This window comes from Channa argus, chromosome 18 (genome assembly GCF_033026475.1).
Source record: "Channa argus isolate prfri chromosome 18, Channa argus male v1.0, whole genome shotgun sequence".
Lineage (NCBI taxonomy): Eukaryota > Metazoa > Chordata > Actinopteri > Anabantiformes > Channidae > Channa > Channa argus.
The window spans coordinates 17,706,032-17,726,960 of record NC_090214.1 but is presented as its reverse complement, the minus strand read 5'-3'; the positions used below and the strand labels follow the sequence as shown (position 1 = coordinate 17,726,960).

The following is a 20,929-nucleotide window of genomic DNA, read 5'->3' as shown; positions in this document are numbered from 1 at the left end:
ATTCAGCACTTAACATTTGGGCACATGTTGAAGCGTCCCTGGGCATGAACCTCCAACAGCCCATCCCCAGTGGCGCAGTGCCAGTTGGGGATGGGAAATTGGGCAGGGATGCATCTGGAGGGCATTTCAGGACATAGTTTTAGTTTGTTTGGTTTCCACAGCGTTCTTTCAAATACTTACCCAGATGTCATTTCCCAACCATAGTTAATCATTCCTTATGAACATCATGTCCATATATGTAAAGTAAATCCTGTAAAATATCCATAATAATAAAAAAAAGCAAACCTTCACTTGATGTCACTTCTTTAGGCTCTTTAATATTTTCTTTATTCTTTAAATTAAAAAAATGACTTAACAAAACACATTCTCTACAAGGTGATTTATAAAAAACAAAAGCAGTTACGAAAACATGTGACAACTTTCAGATTTATAAGTTTACACACTCACACACTGAAATCAAATTGGACTTCTCTGGAAAGCGTATCGGAGGTGCAGAAAAGTTCTGGCTGCCTGACTGTGTTTAGGCAACAGAACATTTTATTGTCTGTTTCTAAATCTGTGTTTTCCTGCTGGCTGGTTGAGTGGTATCAGGCCCAGATGCAGACGTCCCTTTCTGTCTCACTTTGGGCCCATTAGTGTCAGACTACAAGTTTCAGCTGGTGCCAGCACCCATCTGGTTCTACATCCCCTGTCCTCCCACGTCTTTTTAGACCTGACACTGGTGTGAGTGTGTGTGGAGGAGGAGGGAAGAAGCTCACAGAGACAGCTGACAACAAAATTAATACCCTGTGTGTGTGTGTGTGTGTGTGTGTGTGTCAGTAAAGACCTGCCAGGCACTGGTCTCACCTTTAAGGCAAAATGTTTGAAAAAATTATGTTTAGCAGTGGAGTACTGTAGATAATGAGTCTGTGTCTGTGAATGTTTCCAAGTTGAATGAAAATTGTCAAGCTTCTGGTTCCCGACATTAGCCCTTGATTCATGTTTGCCATCAAATGAATACACTGCAGCGCAGAAAGGTTGTGGAGTGGTTAGAGCTGCCGCCTCACAGCTAGAAGGTCTCTGGATGGAATCTACCTTCCCACTGTGGCCTTTCTTTGAGTTTGCCTGTTCTCCCCTGTTCTTGTGCATATTTGGTTAACTGGTGACTCTAAATTGCCCACCTCTTGCCCAATGACAGCTGAGGTAGACTTCAGCCCCCCACAAATCTGAGCAGGATCAGTGGGTAAGAAAATGAATGGATGAATACACTGCACCTGGAAGCACTAAAATTACAATATTAGTCATGGTCTCTGCCTCATTCATTTTAATAAATATTGCAACTTAAATAGTCTTTAGTCTTTTTTTATTATCTTTACCGTTCATGAGCTGGCTGGAAAGATGACAGGAAATGAAGTCCCTGGACCTTTAGAACCTTTAGAAATAATGAAAGCCGTTGCTTTCATTATTTCTAAAGGTTTCGAATTGCTTTCACTTTTAAAACTAATTAGTCCGGAGCAGCTGATCCAGACTAAAGTCTTAAAATAACCATTCAAGAGGATATTGCTTAAGTTAAATATTGTAGATTGCCATGCTTTTATCTTGTATTGTTCTTTTGACATTGATGCTGCAAATAAAAAAGAAAAAAACTCATACATTGACTGACATAGTTCTCAGCTGATCATTCAGATTAGTGACTTTTTGGGAACAGACCAGGTTGTGCACCAGCTTGTGCACAGTGCAAGAGAGTCTTTATAGATAGACATGTGGAAGGGCTAATGCATGCCCTCACATGAAGTAGTGTGCCGTACATGTGATTGACTGCTACTGATGTGGATGGTGTAGATGGATGTTGTTTTTGAAATAGTGTACAGGAAACATCAGCTTGATTGTGGGTGCAGGAGAGAAAGTGGGAGGAAGAGAGATGAAGGGAAATAGGTAGAGACTATGTTTAGATTGGCCTGTGTGGATGCGATGTAGCCGCTGGAGTTAATTTTCCACATAGCTGAGCACTGAAAGCATGAAAAACAGCAGTGTATTGCATGAAAATAGCCACTCCTAAGACAGAGAAGAACTGCAGGATGCTGGAAGGGTTGTTTGACAGGATGCTCTGGGAAGGTTACTGCAGTTCTGCTTTCTCAGAGGCTTTAAAATCCCTGGATAGTGTGTCAGAGTTTGCTGAGGTACATGTCAAACAGGGTCACAGAAGGAATCTGACACAAATATCTGAGAACGTCGACTGGAATATACAATTGTATATACAATTTGCTTTTGTTCCCTAAGACACTCATTATATAATTCACATGAAAAGCTTACATATATCACTATAGTAGAGCATCATATTTGTACTCAAGCAAAAACACTGTGACAACTGTGTTTCAGCCAAATGTTTTTTATGGGAATAGAGAATATGTACAAAATGATAAATGTGGCAACACAGATGTAGCTAAAAGTTTGGCTCAAACACTTCAGAAACCTGGGCAAAAATTGCAAAACTACCTTCACATTGTTCACAGGAAAATATAACAAAAGGCTTTTTTATGGAAGACATTTATGACAAGCCAAGTAAACCCTTGGTTACTTAATCAGAGTGAGGCTGATAAAACTTAAATACACCTGTGCTTTTTCCTTATATGATGAATAAAAATGAGAAAGCACTCCTCTATTTATGTAACCAGGCAGCCAGCCTCTTAATGAATTAACTGATACTTACAATTCAGCTGATAGCAGATAATAGCAGATCATCTAACAAATGAGTTTGAATACAAATGAGTGTCAAGAAAACAAGGAGAAATCTCAGGAGGTCTAACGTGTGTTTACTATTTTCTGCAATGAATGGATGTGATTGCTATTTAATTAACACCACTGCCTGTTTGAGAAATACAGTATATATTTTTCTGTATATAATACTGCAAATAGAGATATTATACTGCTAATCGAGATCTGGTCAGCCGATCTAGCTGATAGAGAGAAGCTTCTTATAATATATGTGATTCTTGTTATAAACAGTGTGTTTTGCAATTTAATTTGGACTTGATACCATTTTACCCTGCTTCCAAACTTTTGATTCACCATGCACATCTCTGGCTTGCTCAGTTTTTAAAATAATGTAGGCATTTTATAACGCACAGTTATTATTTACAGTAGCCATTTCCACAAAATGTGGAAACAGTCCACTCATCAGAACCTTCCCGGACAAGGATTAAGAATGTGGACAAAGATTGTTCTTGGGCAGCCAAGAATGTCAGGATGAAATTGGTTTGAGACTTGTGGAAATCACTGTTTGCCCCTCGCTCATCAGCACTACAACATTGAGCAAAGCCATTAAGAAACGCCTTTGGTGTTTTTCTAAATTAATGGTGCTTTCCACAATCTCCATACAAACACTAAAACCAACTATGCATTGCTTCTTCTTCTTCTACTAAATGTTTGTCTGCAATCTGTGAATTTGATCAGTGCTTCTGCAAAAGTGAGGTAGTCTGTCATTTAAATTAACCCTAAATAAAGGTTACCAAAAGCTGAATAGCTTTTTTTTTTTATAGCGAATACCTTTTATCTCCTATTTAAACACACTTCAAAGATAGTAATTTGTCTTAGGTAACCATGGCTCCGCTAAGCATTATCTGGTCATTTTCTAACGCCAACTTTTAAATTTCAGCTGACGTCATAGTTTAATCATGTTTTGACCCAAGTTCATGTAGACAGAACATTTTTTTTGACTCATCAGATTACTGAAGAAAATAAAAACTGTGTGTGTGTGTATACGTATATATATGTATGTGTGTGTGTGTGTGTGTGTATATATATATATATATATATATGTATATATATATATATATATATATATATATTTGCCCTATTGCTCCGCTCTGAAATAACTTTTTTTGATGTTCCATCTCTATGCGTTTACTTATTGTAAGTCATGGACACTGTTTTATTAAGCTATAAACATTACCTCCACAGTAAGTCTAGCTAATTTAAACCTTTTATTTAGCCCCGTGCAGCAGCTTGATATTTGCATGTGTAACTTGTGTAAACTACTTAGAAATGCACTGGTTTATGCAGCATTATTCATGACCACCTGTCTGACTCAGCTATACATTTTAATTGGTTGTGACCCTTAAGTGTCCTCCATGGATCTCAGTGGCATTACCTTCTACTTGGTCCTGAGCCATGGTTATTTATTGGTCCTGGCTGCAGGATTCAGAATGCTTGCCCAGCCAACTACTGACGTCATAAAATGCTTCAGTATGTTCATAAACTTACGTTAAATAAAAGCTCTAAATTGCCTTTAACTTGCTAGGCATGTGGGAAACAGGGAGACCATAAAGAATGTGTGTTGTAAGTATTTCTGGAGACTGGCACTTGTTCTCAGCTTTATTTATTGACCCCACAGCTTTACCTTGTCACAGCCTTCTGTCGAAAAGACTTCCCATGTCAAGGTTGTGCAATAAAGTACATCAAGTAGATTTTGATTATATTCTTGGCAGAGGATGATCAGCCCTGTTTACTTGAATCCTTGTGTAATATTTGGCTATACCTTACTCTTTAGCGGAACACAAAGCCGCACCATGGTTTCTCTGAAAGTACTGTACTTTAGGAGTCTGTCTGCATGCCTTTATTGTGACTGATGCAATAGATAACCAGCAGGAAAATGAGAGGAAAAATTAATATGAGCCAACTAATGTTGAATCTGTGATTTTTAGCAGAGCCTCTAGGCCTCCTGTCAGGCATCAGTATAAATTAATATGGCTCATTAGGACTCAATATATTGCAGCAAATATCACATGTGCTGTGGAAATGCTTGTCACCGTAGGATGATTTTATTTATGAGATTAAATCAATATCCTATTGGAAACCAAATGTATAATCTATTAATGATTAACTGTTGGTATGATCTATTCATACATTCATTCACGTTCTGATTCAACCCCCTCCGAACAACATTCTCTAGCTCTTCCTTGAGGACCCCAAGACTTTTTTATAATATATAGATCTAATATTATATCTCTCCACTGTGTTCTCCGCACTTCCTGGAGTCTCCTCCCAGTTGGATGTGCCAAGAATGCCTCTAACGGGAGAAGAGAGGGGGACATCTTCCATTGTATCACACAACAGCTTCTAAATGCCAAGTTCTGCCGCTGCACAATTACAGCACACGTTAAGTAAATGTTGTACTGTCAATGCCGTAGTGAGTATAATGCAGAAGTGACTCCTTTATGTAACTTGCCATTTTACTGTCACAAAAGACAGACTTTTCAGAATTGTAAAATAGAAATCTGGGTGTAAAAAAGAACATATACAGGTGCTGGTCATATAATTATAATATATTCACAAAGTTGATTTATTTTACTAATTCCATTCAAGAAGTGAAACTTGTATAATGTATACATTCATTACACACAGACCGATATATTTCAAGTGTTTATTAATGGGGTTTGTTTATGGAGCTGGTTTTATGGTGAGATCTGCGTCAGTTTGTCTATTTTGAGTAATTCTCTCATTTTTCCTGAGAGAAATATCTCTACCACTCTACTCTACCACTTTTGCAGGCTTCCATGGTTCCAAACTTGGAATTCCATTGACTTGACTGTCACATAGCCTGTCAAAATGTTTTTCCCAATAAATAGGTTCATGACAATGTATACCTACAAAACTGTATCTGTATAGGCAGCCTCACCTGTACTAGTAAGCAACTGTTAGCCTGCTAATATCCTAAACCAAGATAGGAACACAACGAACATTACACATTACCTGCAAATTGTAGTAAATTATTATAATTTTTTTTGTCCTTTCGGTTTATCCCGTGAGTTCAGGGTCGCCACAGTGGATCATTGTTCGCACGTTGATTTGGCACAGTTTTTACGACCCTCCCCAATTTCTACCGGGCTTGGACCAGCACTGCACAGCTGGGGAGGAGAACAGGCTGTTAGGGGTTCTGTGTCTTGCCCAGAAACACTTCGACAAGCAGGCAGGGCCGGGGATTGAACCCCTGACCTTGTGGTCCGTGGACAGCTGACTTTACCAACCACCCTCTAAATTTTTTGTATTTTTAGTTATTGATAATAATAATGCACGTCAGTGCATGTTGTCATTGTGAGTCTGCTAGAATGCTGATTTTAGTGTTTGGTGCTGGCCCCTGCCTCCCAGAGATAATCTTCTGTGTAAGAATTTTAGATAGACTATACCTGAGGTGTTAGGCTCCAGCCCCCAGTGACCCTGAAGCTGTTGAGATAATCGAGGGATGGATATACCTAAAATTCTTCAGTGTTTCATGCAATCAGTTCAAGTGCTCTTTTAAACGTACTACAATTTTCCCTCATTTTGTGAAAACTCACCCACTCTTCACCAAACTACCTTAAAATTATGCACGTAATAACACTCCATACACAATGCCCTTTGCTATTTCATCATTCACTGGCTTGCATTATTGTTATTTAGTCATTATCTGTTGTATTATTAGTTTTCAGTGTCATGTGGCAATACTGCTGTGCACATTAAAGGACAAAGGCCTAGGACAAAGCGTGTGTGTGTGTGTGTGTGTGTGCGCGTGTGTGTGTGAGCATGCAGATAGGGGCATGTTTCCTCTAAAGACCACTGAATAGCAAACCTTTGTTTGTGTAAGCCCATTTACCTGAAATCTATGTCTGCATGGAATGAGGGTGGTGTGGCTGTAAGTGGGGGGCAGACCTCCTGTGGGCTCAGCTTGCTATTTGACAGGTTGAGGTTATGTTGAGGAGAGACTTGAAGCTCCTTATTTCCTCTTTGCATGGACCAAGAAATTAAAAAACAAATTGTACTTTTTTTCCTGTTCAGTATTGGGAAGATATTTAGTTCAGGATTTATATTCTGTAAAAGAATAGTGCAATTTAATTTCAGAGGGAAAATTTGCAAACAAGGTTTTTTAGGTACATAGATTAATAATGTGACTATTTACATTTATTAATCATGCGTCAGCTCTTCAGGCATAAAAAAGTTCTTATCCAGCTATGACAGTAAAAAACTTTACTGCCACCACAGTCTTTTGATCTTTCTACACACAAACAAACTCATCTGAAAACAAAGATATGTACACATATTCAGACACAGAATAACACACACAGACATAAATACCTATGCACACCTGCTGACATGGACAGTTTAGTGGTGCGTAATGAGACACTATTCAGACATGCATTAGGTGGTGTAGTTCCCGTTTTCCATAATTCATATCTCTTGCCTGCAGAACTGTCTCTTAAGGAAATGAGGGCAGATGACTAAAACCTTGAAATGGAGAAGCTGTTAGTATGTTTGTGAACAGTTAGGTGGCTTATTTGTCAGAGAGGCCACCCACTGAGAGAGATGTCACTTGTTTAACCCCTAATGTGTGTTCATCTTAGCTGTACGTAAATACAGTATGTTGTTTCTTTGGAACATGTCCGTGCAACTGAATTACTTTTTCTGTGTTGTATAGTGACAGGTATGAATACTGCCCAAACTCATGTGTTTGCCTTTGCTTAAGATTCCACGGTATCATGTACGGATTTAAAATATAAAGCACAAACCACAGTTTATTTACAAAAATGCAGTAATTATAAAAAACACTTTGACTGATAATGTTAGAGACTGAGGATAATCTAAATATTCAAAGTTTTTCACAAATTGTGTCACAATATTAAGACAGAATATGATAATATCATGTATTTTATCTGGCTCCATTATGCTTTTTGAGAGAATTTACATTCTCACTCTCAGATAAGCACCGTGAATTCTTTCCCACTCTGTAATATCCTCCTGTAACTGCTGTAACTCCATTAGTTCTTGCGTATCCTTTAGCACGGCTCCTAGGTGAAGCGGTGATAATTACCTAAAACCATTCAATTTGAAATCTCAGACACTTTTCCAATGACTCCAGGCAGAGTTCTTATCAAAACGCAGGGTACATCAATGCATCTTTAAGTGCTTAAATTGATTATGTTTGTGTGGTGAAAAGAAATGCCTTCAGCTACTGCGATCACCTGTAGATACAAAATCAAGTTTTGTATAGTTTAGAGCAAGAGTAAGTCCAATAATGTGTACATATACATAGATGAAGGCTTACACTGGTATTAAAAACTGTTTCATTTCTGTTCATTGTTCTTTTGTGAAAAAATGAAGCCATGTCTGCTGCTGCTGTCATGTCAATTGATTCTTTAGGCCTCTGCTCTGCTAACAATGTAAGTGACCCATTACAGTTGATTACACATCCTTTGTGAAACACGGGTGATGAATGCAGCTGTTCGTAGAGAAAACATTCTTCTTATTCAGAGGCAGACAGAGCAAGAAGAATGTGACCAACTATTCTGAGGAATGAATTGATGTTCCCTGCTCTTGTTATCTTTCCTGTCTTTCTTATGCTCTTTCTCCATCTCACTAAATACCAGTGAAAGATGTCAGGCTATGTCCAGGAGGAGGCGTCGTAAATAACAATAGAGAAATAACCACTGTGAGATATGGCTTTCAATACAGGATGGATTTGGGGGGTCTATAGGAGGTAAGTTGGATTAATGACATGAGGTAAAGGACTTAACTCGGGGTGGATCCATGGCCATACCGAGCGTCCTGGCACTTTTTCTCTTTATGAAAACTTTTAAGCACAATATGCACATTGATGACAATTGTGCAGTTATAATTATTATCTGTGTTTTCTCTCCTTTTGAATTTTTGAAGCTGTTAGTTTTATTTGACAGTATGGAGGCCCTGAAATCTCCTGTCGACTTTTTCTCATTGATTTCCTCCTACTCTATCACATACAGATTTAGCCATTGAAAGTGTCTTAGTTTTTGTGTGCGGTATTTCCACAGTACCCTACTGGTGGTGTTCTGTCAGGAAAGCAGTGTGTTTAATTCAGAAACATGCTCACATTAAACATATGATTTCCTATAGATTGTGTCTCTGTCTCTTTAACGTGGGTTGTGATGAGATTACATTATTGTTTCATACATGTTCATACCCTGTCTCCTAAAAGGTTCCTACGCAATTAAACTGCAAAATCATGTTGAGGGAAACATTTGATACTTGGATTATAGCCCACTGCAACATCTTATGAATGAATGAATGAATACATTTACCTACAGACATGTGAAGGCTCATTCATCACTCTACAGGAGTGGTGAGCTGGTAAAGTGCGGCACTTAAATGCCAGATTTGTGAGTTTGATTCCAACGTTGTTCCATGAAAGAACCATAATTTGTCAGCTTTAAAGTATTTTCATTATTTATTAAGATAAGTACCCCTCTCTTTGTCTAGTTGTAAGCACAGGTCCACACATTACCAGCGTTGGACAAACTACACAGATGCTGGAAATTCGGAGCACTGTAACAGATGTGTGTAAATACTGCTAAAAGTTCTGTAAAATATTTGGATTAGTTTTTATTCATCATGGGCTGCAGTCATGTTTTACAGGTGTCAGATCAGCTGGAGCAGGTCCTCCTTTCTCATCTTGTCCCTGGACTGAAGTTGTGCTTTGTCTGCCAGAGAATGAGCGACTGGTTTCCGGGGCTGGCTAGTGTTCATAGTGTTTCAAAATGTTGTAATTCATTTTGAAAGATAAAAGCTGGTGTCAGCTGTTGGTTAAACTACAACAACAACCTCCCACTGCTGTCAGTAAGCTCATCATGTTTAGACTATTTAGATTTTACGTTCATTGAACGGTGAATATGCTCAATGGTTTTGTCACGGTGTGTAGATTTGTTAGATCAGCTGTTAAAAAACCAACTGGATTTTTGTAACAGCACAGAGAGGAAGAAAAGAGACATAATCACATGGAGTGATGTCTGCATGTTTTTACATCAAGTTCGACAATTGGCACAGTTTATGAATCCGCGCATTCTTTTCTTGCTCCTATTGTCACATAGTTCAGTGTTGTTTAGAACCGTTTATTTTAAGCTACTCTCATCATGAAAACTAATCTGAAGCCGTTTATCCATCAGCCTGATTCTACTTTTTGATTCTACTACTACTATTTTCAATGCGATCAAATTTTGTCCTTTAAGGTGAGAAAAACACTACTGTGACTGTGATTCCACACAGTCTGCTACAATCTGTCTTCATGAACAAATACATTAGTTCACTTCGACATCACATGTCGAAGTGTCCTTGAGCAAGACACTGAACCCCAACTTAGTTTCTCCCGGTGAGTGTTGGCCAGCTGCATAGCAGCTCCCCCATCGGGATATGAGTGTGTGTGTGATTGTGAGTGCGAATGGGTGAATGAGAAGCAGTGTAAAGCGCTTTGAGTGCCAATAGGTAGAAAAGTGCTATATAAGTGCAGAACATTTACCATTTACATGTTCTACTTGAGTACCTTGTTGTTGTATAAATACCATAATACTGATACAGTACATTGCGATAGGGACTATGATGTGCGCATGCACCGGGAGCTGTAACTCTGAGTGTTAACTAAGCGCCACCAACAGACCATATACTGTCATCACATGCCATTCTGTGGGACAAGAAATGAGCAGTAGCCGTAAGAGTGACAAACTCTGACTTTTGGATAGAAATCTGTAACAACACCTTCTCCATGACTAGCAACACAAACTTACAACTTATACAATACAAGACCGTTCACAGAACTCACATCCCTCAAAGCAAAATGTTTAAAATGGGCTTAACCAACACAGATACCTGCTCACAATGCACCTCAGGTAGCACTGACGATTACTTCCACGCCACTTGGGCCTGCAACCCAGTGCTTTCTTTCTGGGTAGTGGTGACAGAGACACTGTCCTCTATCATGAGCTGCAGAATCCCCACATCTCAGAAGTTGATCATCTCCAAGTTAAATATAAAAACCCAGTACTCATCTCTTTAACAATCACCAAGAAAATAATCTTTCAAAACTGGAAATCTAAAAGCTCACTACATATCAGTCACTTGACAAATCTTCTCACAGATCCCATAACCATAGAGAAAACATCAGCTACATACAAAAACAAAACAGCAAACTTTGATGAAGCATGGAACTCATTTCTAGAACATTTCAACTTAAACAAAATGCCTGGAACTGAAGCCAAGCACATCTCCACACACACACACACACACACACACACACACACACACACACACACACACACACACACACACACACACACACACACACACACACACACACACACACACACGCCACAAACAGGAAAAAATTAGACTAGTCATGATCCTTTTAAAAAATATATATCTTTTAATAATTTTTTAATAAATACCATCATTCTTTTTAATATCCATCATTATTATTAGCAATAGTAATTGATTTTGATTATTATTATTATTATCAATATTATTCTCCTTATTATTATTAATATTATTATTATTAAGTGGTAGTAGAAGCTTTCCTTCCCCCCATTTTCTTTCTTTTTTGTGTGTGTATCATTATATCATCATATTATTTAACTATGAAATTTTGTATCCTTTCCATTGTTGCTGATGTTATTATCAAGTGTATTGGTTAATATTAGTTTCATTATTTTTATTACTAGTACTATTAATATTGATATTAATACAAACATTATTATTTTAACTCTATGCTATATATATTTATACATATGTGTGTAATTTTATTGTTTTTATTTATTTATTATCATTATTATTTTGTTTTTATTTTTTGTTGTCTGTTTGTTTGTTTGTTTTTGGTGAATAAAAAAAAGAGTGACACTCAAGCGGCAGAGACCTACACCTTCAATAGCTACATCTGTACTTTATGCACTGTGCAAAATGTTACATAAACATTTTTTTTGCCATAAGTTTCAATAAATTATAAATATGCTTTTGCACTTTCCCAGAATTCAGGGTACCTCAAGTCAAGGTGTGTTTATTTATAGAACTTATTTCCATACACAATATATCTCAAAGGCGAACAGTTCCCAACCACTCCTGAACTCAAGACAAAGAAAAACTTACATGGAGGTTCTAAGAGAGCACCCTCTTCTTGGATTGCCTGGTATACAGGCAATTCTGGATAAAATATATGTAATACGACTGTATGTAAAGCATATAAATGGATTTAAATATTTAAAGTACCCAATACAGGATTTTTAAGGTCCAAAGTAAAAGGTCCAGTAAACATGCTTCTTTCTCACTGTCGTACCTTTCTGGGTCATTTTAAAATCTGCTTTTCTGTCCCACATAAATACACCAGACCCTTATACAATATATATGTATTCATATACCGCAGAGTTTCTGGGGCAGTTTGGTTAAAGAAGGGGGCATGTGAGATTCATGGACAATGTTGGTCATATAGATTGTGGCTGGAAATAGACTTTTTAGAGCCACAGATATTGTATTTTGTATTTTAAACAGCTTATTATTTTTAAATGTTAATCCTGAAGCAAAATATGATCACAAAATGTGTTATCTGACACTTTACTGTTACTGTTCTTAACTTAGTTTAGCAAGAACATGTGAGAACTCTTAAAACTGTTGTTTATAATAAAAACCATTCTTGACAGTTTTCGCATTACATGTTAGTATTACATTGCCTCTTCTCTAGTCACATTCACAATGGTAAAAGCTTTACATTCCATTCTTTTTCTCTGTTTACCTTAAAATAATAGCAGTAGAATATTTACATTAATATACATATCTTATAGAGTGACATCCTAAAGTGTGATGAATGGGGGGATGCACCCTACAGCAGCAAAGTGAGAAAGAGAGACACATGTAAATGTTTAGCTGTTTGTTTGTCAAGCTGTTTGTGTGTGTGTGTGTGTGTGTGTGTGTGTGTGTGTGTGTGTGTGTGTGTGTGTGTGTGTGTGTGGCAGGTGGTCCAGGGCACTTATTTAAATTAAACAGAGGAACGGCGAGTGAGGGATGGATTGGGGAATGGCAGGATTAGTGGAGATGGCTTGTACCGAGCATTGTGGATGTTTTCCTCTGGCTAATCCCTGTGATTGATGACTTGGCTCCATTAAGTCTCTGTGTTGGCAGCCTTGTCAATTACTCATTAATCCGTCTAAGTGTTTACTTCATTTGGGACCTAAACTGCTGCTCTATGTACAACAAATGTGCATGTGCAAGCTTACGCATGTGACAAAACAGTACACACAAAGACACATGTTTGTAAGTCAGAGGACAGTGCAGTAACTCTATGTGCCTTCAGTGCATATTAACTTAAGATGGCAGTAGTTTTCAAAAATTATGGGGCATATACATACACATTGCACAAATGCAGGAATTATAGCTGTACAAATAATCCCACAAAAATAATTTAAACAATTTATATAGAATTGAACGAACATAAAGTCATTGTGTTTAAAAATTACTCTTTTATTCATTTGATGAATAAAAGAGTAAATAATAATGAATAAAAGAGGCACTGCAAGTGTCTATCGAAATGTTGTTGCAGTGTATTCAGACAAAGCTCTATGCTTTAATCCAAAACAGTGTGGGATTACTTGCCAGAGCAAGACCCGCAGCCTGAAGTGTTGTGGAAACAAGCACACACGTTTCCTGCATTTACACTTTGCTCTCACTCATTGTCTGGGAAATATTTTATTGACAGGGTTACTGCCAGTTATGTACACGCTTCACCTTTAGCCCAGATGAACAAACACATACAGCTGATAGATGGATTGGACTTTGAAAATTGTGCCAACACTGCATAACATCGATGGCTATGATCCCTTCAAGCCACTGACAGACCCGCTTTCCTTTCAGCTGTGATCGCATTTCCTACAAGCCATCAAAACAAACACATTCCACTTTTATTACAGCTCGCTTTTTCTCAAGAGCTCACTAGGCCTACTGTTACTGCTGGCTGTTGTAATTAAACAAACACAGAATGAACCCACAATTCCAGCAAAGAATATTTTATTTCAATCTCCGACACTTTTAAGCTAACATGAATGCAGGAGTACTTGTACTTTTTTGTGTACTTTATTATCTTATCTCTTTAGGTCTCTATTTTTAGGCATTCACATAAACACAGACATAGTGATGCGTTAGGGTTGTGCAAACAGTGATGACAGTAGTAATTATATATGGTGTATGGATTGTATATATTGTGTGTTCAGTGACTGTTTGCAATCCGAATGGTGGTGTGGGACTTTATTGACCTGAAGCGTTGTCCAGACGGTAACAGGTCAAACAAGCGATGCCCAGGATGTGAAGGACTTCCTGTGATGCCTTAATTTTACTAAGGCAGCGACACCTGGATATATCCTCCAGGGCGGGCAGAGGGCAGCCCATGATTTTCTGACCTGTGTTTATCACCCTCTGCACCGTTTTCCTGTAGAGCTGGTGTACCATACATCCATACAACGACATCCATGTCGGTGTGGTAATAAGTGTGCATGCATCTTGGATCTTTTAAGTTTAATTATTAGCTTGACACTATTGTTATTAAATTCAGAAAAGTCATTTTTGGGGTTTAGGGCTTGTGGTAGCAGAAGGCAATGGAAAGCATTATCCAACCCCCCAAGTGAGTGTGAAGTGAGGATGAAGTAGAACAAAGACATCTTTAAATCTTCACATCAGCAGGAATTTTCAGTTCTGCCACCAATAGCCGACATGCACTAAAAGAAAACAAATGCTGGAGGGCTGTTCACTTTTTTGTGGAAAACAAACAAATAAACACAAACAAAAAATTGTTTATTTGATCTGAGACATCCTGTTTTCCTCCAAGAGTTTTGAAAGGAGCCATTGCTCCTTTTTCCACACATATGGATTCAAAGTGGCTGGTTCTTTCTTTGTCTCCACTAGATTACCTGCTTGCATTTAACACATAATTTACATACCCTGATCAGTTTGACCTCTTTTATTTCATAGGGCAAACTTACACTAAGCTGGTTGTTCCCAGGTTGTTACTCTTGCTTGTCAGCGTGATTTTACTGTACATCAAATTTAAGCTCTTTCTTGTAGTGCTGCTGGGGACTTTTTGAGAGCTCATGTCATGCTGGGTAGCGCCAGCATGAGTTTAAGGTTGAACTGACAATGAATAGCACCCTGTCATGTCTGAGTGAGACTGTATTTTTTGTGAACAGGGCATTGGACGGGATGCATCGTACGGCACTACAGCAAATGTGTCATTGTGGGTCTGCTGCGTTACTGAAACTGGCCACTTTACTAGATTTCATGGAGTTAAGTGTGATTATAGTATTATTAATTGTTAAATTATATGTTAAAATGTATGTGTGTGTTCATTACGTACAACTTGAAATGCTTTAAATCTATATGGCATAGAATCAGCTTGGTGCTGGATTTTTATATATGGATATTTTTATAAATGGAATTTTAAATATTTGGTCTTTCAAGCGGCTTAAAAATAAACTAATTACAAACTCTGTGATTATTTCACAAAATAAAACTAAAAAAAAAAAAAAAATATATGCCCTAACATAATATAGACAATAAATTCAATTTTTTATTAAGACATTCTTTATTCAGTTATTAATTAACTGAAATTAGCAAGTTAATTTAACAGCCTTTTAGTGGCAAGTTCATAAAAGAAGGTTTTTCTTAAAAATATAATCTGCATGTGAGATTGTGTGTGTGCAAAACAGATCTCTTTGACAGATCTTTTCTGACAGTAGAAAGTAAACCGCGTAAAAAGCAATTCACTTCACTGTTTTTGTTGTTTTCTGTAGTTTGCAGTTATGTGTAAGCAGGTGGGTGTGTTTGTTTGTAAGTGACTGTGTACTAAGATTGCATGCTTTGATGCACTTGTATGTGCCTGTGTTTTATGCGAGTCCATGACAACTTATCAAGCTTGTACAATTAGCTGGAACAATTAATGTGGAATGGTCTCAACTGCAGCCATATCATCTGCCAGCATCAAAGAAGAAATGCTTTGGTGCTGGCAGATGAGTGTTTTGTTAAACTTTCATAAAGTGACAAAAATTCAACTTAACCCTAACAAAAGCAGCAACTTTGAGTTCTTCATAATGACATCAAATAGAGTAGTGGGTTTTAATTTTATCTTGTGCCCAGTCTTGCCAACCTTGCTGTGATCACATGTAAAAAAACTGTGCAGCAGCAAGTATCAGTTTTTATAAATAGCTTTTATTATGACTAATAATATAGTTTTGGCCAAACATTGAAAGCTGAACGTTGGACAAAGCCCTGGGCATTCAATAAACTGTACTATTGTATATGTGAAAATACATAAGATATGCTGGTTCTGTTTGTTTTTGGTCTGTTGTTTGCATGGCTTTTACACTGAGGTGAAGTCTTTACACTGCAAAAAAGGGCCTTTTGATTCAGGAAATGCATTGTATATTACTTAACATTTTGAAAAGCAGCGTACAGGAGAAAAACCTCCTGAAAGACAGGTTGGCAGGTTTTTCAAGTCTATCTTAAAACAACAGTCAGGAGGTCATACGAAAACTGAAAAAGCTCTTACTTGGTGTAATTATTCCTCTTATTTATGTTGGCTACTAGGAAATCTCAAACTTTCTAACACTTCTGTGGACATTTTTTCAGAACAACCCAAACCAACACAGTTTTTGATGTTCGAATAGCTTTGTAATCATGGCACTCATGCATATTAGCACACGACTTCATGACTGATGATGATGATGATATTTACAGTGCTTTTGCAGTGCTCTTTGCTGATTTAACTACTCGAAGTGAAAACTGTTTGAAAGACCATGGGATCCACTTAATACAGTGAATCTCCACATAACTAGGCTTTATCGTCTCTCCCTCATGTATCATAAGTCATTCCTTACTCTGTAATTTTGCCGACACCAACTACCTTTAAACCTCTTACAGTACAGTATATGACCATGCATTTCTAAGTGATGTCAGTGGATGTCCTCTACTGCCAGACTTTGTACAGTCAGCTTTACTGTGTGAAATGGATTGCCTAGGTTCTCATGAGACCGTACTGTTTTTTTCACAGCATCGCCTGAAAGCAGTTTACCTGTTGTTGCCATTTCCCATTATGCTCTGCAATATATTCTATTATTTTCCCAGAGATGTTTGTTCTGCTTGCAAGCAGACCAGAGCTTCATCAGCCCAGTGTCACAATCAGCACTTTCCTCCAGGGACAACGCATTAGGACCACTGTACCACGACTGCTTTGCCGATTATGGCTATTTCTTATTCACAGGATGGAGCAGCCTCTTAAACCTGCTGCCCTCACTCCACCACCTCCATTACCCTCCATCTTTTCTTTTCTCCTTGTCATGTTGCCCTAACTTCTTGCACTCTCTCTTCTCATTGCATCTAGACACTGCCCATTTTGCCTTCTTACTCCATTTCCTCCAAATGCAGTTAAATTTCTCAGACCAGCACAGACAATGATCAAGGTTTATAATTATATATCAAAGTAATGTTCTGAAGTTGTAGTTGTAGTTGGCAACATATCTGACAGAGAAGCCACTTGGATTAAACAGTTACCAAAAAAGCACAGCACCAATTTAAGTAAATACATGCTTGAAATTTATTTTTTAATTAATAATTTTTTTTAATTATTATTTTTAAAGATTTTTTTGCACTGATATTATTATCAACATCCCCTAGAAAATTCTATCCTCTAAAACAATTAATCTCAATATAATTATAGCTGTGTCCCAGTTCCATAATAATAGTGTACAGCATGTCCTACATACTTCACATTAGTTTTTGCAGTTAATATACACGAAATCAGTGTACCAACAGGAAATCACATAAAACAAAAACGGATCAATAGTTAAACTATTAAAACATTTAATATACACTCAATACATTCAATAACTTAACTTTTATTGTTTTATTTTTAACACTCTCTGATTCTCGTTGCTGTATGTGCATATCTTTCTGCAAACATTTCAATCCTGATTGCATTTTGATTTCCAGGACCCCCTGGTGATATCTGTAGGCCCACAGTGATATAACACGTCTTGTACTGGCAATGTGCAAAGATCACATTAAGGAAAGCTTTGTCATTTTGGCATTTACCTCATTAATAAAATCCCCAAAGTTTTCCTTTTCTCCTCATACTGTGTGGTTTTATGTACCTTTTTAGTATGTATTTCTTTGCTTTTAATCTTCTGTCTGGGAGTGGAGGCTATTGGTGTGAGTGCTTATCAGCAGTAAACTTTATCTGCAGTTCTTTATGCTGCTCATAAAGAGCGAGGCTAGGTGTAGGAGAGGAAAGGAAAGATGATAGGTATTTTGGTCCTGTCAGTGATCTTCAGTGCTGACAAGATTTTTTTGTCTCACAGTTGAAGTTATTATCTCTCAGCACATATCAGGATTGTGAAATTGATTTAGCTAGATCACTTTGCACAAAGACACGATCCTCCTCTGCAATTTACAGTAATCTGAAACTAATAATTTGAGTTTTTGCTTGGAACATATGGCAGGCATTTCAACAGAAGCATTCAGTAGCTCCTTGCAAGTATTGTAGGAAGAAGGCAAATGAAAAGAGATTGATGGGAAGCTTGGCTTCATGTGTGGTTCATTGAAGGAGAGAATGGGGGGACATTGTGTTTGATAACAGCAGTTACTTGGATTCCTGGGGGACACAGAATTACTTTGGGAAGTTTATTCACCAACATTACACTGAAAAGTCAGCACAAAGGACTAACGGAGACATAGTACGACCTCTACATTTTGTGGCACTACTGTTTTTTATTGAATAGTTAAAAACATAAAAATTACTGGCTGACAAAAAGGGTCATTATGGCTCTTAAAAGATGAGGAATGATGCCTTTTTTTAATAAATGTAGAAATTCAAATGTCTGCAAACTGCATCTGCAACAGGACAAAGACATTTGTTTAAGTAGTACTACACCAAGAGAAGAAAGATCTTTGACTTGAAACTTTGAAAAATGTTAACTGATATAATTTGAGCCTGTAATCTGGGCTCGATGAGATGCGTTTTGACTTCTTTCATACATTTAATCATGTTAGAACTTGACATGGTGGTCCAACAAGAATGCGCTACATCACCCTTCTTTTTTGCTTGTGCACAGCTGAGCTCTGGAGAGTGTCGATTTTCAGGATGGTGAAAATTGAGCTCTAAAATATTATGTTTTAAACCCAGCATTTGTGCTCTTACTCAGCAGTATTCACAATGAATTACATTTTTGGTAAAAGACACTGAGACAAGATTTCTTAACAATTTAACCTCAGTCTAAATTATATTGTGATGATCTCAGGGTTTCAACAATCTTTTGAGCCAGTATCATCAACCTGTTAAAGATGTGGGAGCTATCCCCCAGTAGAAGCTGGAGTACTGTCTGGCCTACTCTCCCTGATTTTCCATCATCTTAAAAAAACACATTAATCCGTTCCTTAAAAACAGCAAGGAAAACTGACTTTAATTAAGTGAGCACGGTTTCTTGTAGACTGTTTTGCTATCTGTTTTAAAAACAGTGAGGTTTATGATCATCATATATCTGAAATGAAAGCAGTGGTTCTGTTTGGTATTATTTGATCTTTATGAGCTTCAGCTCAGTTCTTCAAACTACTGCAAAAAGAAATACATTGATCGAAAGAGGGGTTGCACAAAGAGCAAAGAATTAGAAGGCAATGAGGCACAGCCAACAGCTATTTTCAGGAGAAATGTGTTAGACATGTAATGTTGGTTTGTGAACAGTATATTTGAGTGTTTTTTTTTTTTTTTTCATTCATTCTTTGCTCCTTGAGTAAGCTCTTATTTGAAGTATGTTGTTTTGACAAATGGACATTTTTTTTTTGTATTTATAGTGTGGCCTACAGTAAATTCCCTCTCCTCTCCTCTCCTGTCCTCTCCTCTCTTTTACTTTCCTTTCCTTAGGTGCTGAAGGGCAGCAAAAAGCTTTGTCTCTCTGTGCGTTCAGTTGGGCGGATTCCTGGTGGCTATGTCACCAATCATGTTTATACGTGGGTTGACCCTCAGGGTCGGAGTGTGTCTCCACCTCCGGACCTGCCTGAACATCGGAGCGCCACCCTGAGAAGAACTAACAGCCAACGAAGGAGCAACATGCAGCTACTGCAGGAGGGAGATGAGAAGAAGGTGAGGCTAGAATCATGGAGCAATATCTGCAATGTCTGTGTTTTTATTTGAATTTGTAGAAAACAATTGCTTGTACCTTTTTGAAACAGTAACATTCAGGGGAAACATAAAATAGTCACCATTTCAATAAATAAAATAAAAATTTGATTTATAATATTAAATGTTTTTTAAAGTGATTATGGCCATCCCTTACATCCATTGTGCACTATTAAAAAAGTATATTAATTTCAAGATTTTACTTACACAGATAATGTATTTAATTTCTGTAGAACTTTAAATATATCTAATTATGAAATCAAATATTCATGAAATGCAAGAACAATTAAGCTGAACTAAAGTAAGCAAAATAAATTTTAAGAATTGTATCTATAAATCCCAACTACAGTAACAAATATCCCATATAATTACCAACTAAAATGTTGTCTCTAAAAAGCATCATGCTGCGGTCTGACCTTAAGAATAAGACAAGGATTAAGATTTTGGTTCACATTTAGCCTAGTTAAGAGTTTTTACTCCGCTAATAAAGAGAAGTTTTCTAAGTACTTAACTTTATGATAGAACCCCTTGCACTACTTTTGTGTTCACTATATAGATTAATAATATTTTCTCAAATAACCTAGAATGGAAGGTCTTAGTCATTTTAGTCTGACATTGTCATTTTTATTCTGCAGTACCACTGCAGATGTTTTGGAAACATCGGCCAAATTAATGTATATTTCTGTATAACAAATAGGTCACACATTTGCAGACTCATGCTTCTATTTTATCTGCACCATCCAGTTTAATGGCTATTAAAGAGCTTCAGTGCTGTGGATCAGCAAGTCATGTTTTCATCTGGTTCCAAAGCACTGTATTTGACTAGGCTGATGGCAGTCGGGTAAGAGTAAAAGTAAATTATAATAGTTACACCTGGTAATGACAAAAGATGATGGGCATTATAAAAAATCGAAACCTTAAACAATAACAGTAATTGGACCACAAAACTCCACCCTGTCACCACATCATGACCTGTAG

The 20,929-nt window shown here is 37.3% G+C and overlaps 1 protein-coding gene across 4 annotated transcripts in view; it reads left to right on the top strand.

Moving 5' to 3' along the window:
* Nucleotides 1-20,929, top strand: part of whrna (whirlin a) — a 125,429-nt gene that overhangs the window by 36,466 nt on the left and 68,034 nt on the right. For all 4 annotated transcript variants that reach the window (XM_067483761.1, XM_067483762.1, XM_067483764.1 and 1 more), the window contains exon 2: nucleotides 19,697-19,915. In XM_067483761.1, the coding sequence (XP_067339862.1) occupies nucleotides 19,697-19,915 (219 nt within the window). The remainder of the gene's footprint in view (nucleotides 1-19,696; nucleotides 19,916-20,929) is intronic.